General features: G+C 57.3%; 1 protein-coding gene across 1 annotated transcript in view; it reads left to right on the top strand.

Annotated features, from left to right (window-relative positions):
- The first annotated feature begins 406 nt into the window (after positions 1-406).
- Positions 407-1641, top strand: part of SMCHD1 (structural maintenance of chromosomes flexible hinge domain containing 1) — a 144367-nt gene continuing 143132 nt past the window's right edge. Inside the window, exons 1-2 of the mRNA XM_004703060.2 lie at positions 407-484; positions 839-1465. Coding sequence (XP_004703117.1) covers positions 407-484; positions 839-1465 — 705 coding nt within the window. The remainder of the gene's footprint in view (positions 485-838; positions 1466-1641) is intronic.

Below are 1641 nucleotides of genomic sequence, written 5' to 3'. Positions count from 1 at the left end.
CAGACTTGCAAGGTTGAATTCGAGTCATGGTAGTGGGAGCGGGGAGGAAACATTTAGGAACTAGAGGAAAGTTGTATTTCTCATCATTGTTATATCGCACCCTGACTGGCTCATCTCCTCCCCGAGACCCCTCTGCAAGGGGATCTCCATATCCACTCTTTTGGAGTCATAAAATTCACCATCTACCTTGACTTCGTGAATTTACCTGTCATTATCAAGGTTGGCAGGGAGCCTTGGCAGTGGTTAAGCCCAGTGGTTAAGTGCTCAGCAGCTAATTATTAAGTTGTCAGTTTTATCCCAACAAGCACTCTGAGGGAAAAAATGCTTTGTGAAGATTAGTCTTGAAAAGTATGAGGTTCTACTTTGTCCTATCGAATTGTTGTGACTCTGAATCTACTTCATGGCAATGGGTTACAAGGATTATAAAGGCTGGCAGTTCGAAACCGGTATCGGAGAAAAGTTCTGGCCATCTGCTCCGGTGAAGGTGACCACATACAGTGAAGGTGACCACAGTCAGTTACTATGAATCAGAATAGACTCTGTGGCAACTAAAAACAAAAACAAAGTCAAGCTAGTCACTAAATACGATTAAGAATTGGAGATCAAATGACTGAATCTTGTTTAACAAGAATGACATTACTTGTTGCTGAGTTGGGGCTTTACGCAGAATAAGAGTATTCAATAAGTTTAAACCTTGACAATGATGAAGAAAGCCTTTTCGCTGACAGCGTATGATGTTTTAAGTGTTTTGCATACATTAGCTAATTAATCATAACTCCTTGGCTTCGGTGGTAGTGGTGCAAAGCTATGGAAGGTAAGCTCCTTGCCCCTTGAACAGGGCAGTGGGAGGGACGCGGCGAGGGCTTGCGGCGACATTACAGCCTCGAGTCTGACGTTTGCGCACACCAGCCTTGTTTTGGTGGCCCGTCATTGCGTCCACAGGGAATCAGGTCACGAAGCAGGGACGGGCGCACGTGCTCGCGGTGGGGACACGGCCCACGCGAAGCCCGAGTGCCTGACGCCTCCTCCCGCCGCGTCCAAGCGACTGGGCAGCGGTGGACGTGACGACGTGCTCTGGCCTCAGCACGTGCGGTTGAGAGCAGAGAGAGACGGACAGCAGCAGTCTCCTCCGGGCCGAAAGAAAGGCGTCTCCTTCCCGGACACCTCTGCGGAGGCGGGCTCCCCGCACTCCGCGGCCGAGGACGCCCCAGCAGCGCAGGCGTCCGGCTGCCCGGAGCTTCCCTCCGGCTCCGCGAGGCCCCGCCCCCGGCCGCCCGCGCGCCCCCAGCGTTCGCCCCGCCCCCTCGGCGACGTAGTGCGTGCCTCTTCCTTTTGCGACACAGCTGCCGGCCGGAGGTGGTCCAGCGGCGGGTCGCGTTGCGAGCTCGCGTGGGCAGCGGCGGGCCTCAGCTCGGGAGGAGCGCGCCGCGCGTCCTCGTCCCCTCTGGAGCGGCGGGCAGCGGAAGTGACGTGAGCTGGACCCGCAGCGCGTTTGAATCGGTTCCCGGGTGATCCTCGCGCCGCTGCCTGGCCGCCTCCGCCGAGGAGGGAGCTGCGTCCGTGCAGGCCGAGGCCTGGAGCCGCTGCGGGCGCTGGTGCGGGGGGCGCCGTGCTGGGCCCGCGCCTGGGCTCCGAGCGCGG

This window comes from Echinops telfairi, unplaced genomic scaffold (genome assembly GCF_000313985.2).
Source record: "Echinops telfairi isolate 266 unplaced genomic scaffold, ASM31398v2 ScPeMD7_7400;HRSCAF=8409, whole genome shotgun sequence".
NCBI classification, from domain to species: Eukaryota; Metazoa; Chordata; class Mammalia; order Afrosoricida; family Tenrecidae; genus Echinops; species Echinops telfairi.
Note: the sequence above shows the minus strand (reverse complement) of the source record. Positions and strands in the feature narration are given on the sequence as shown.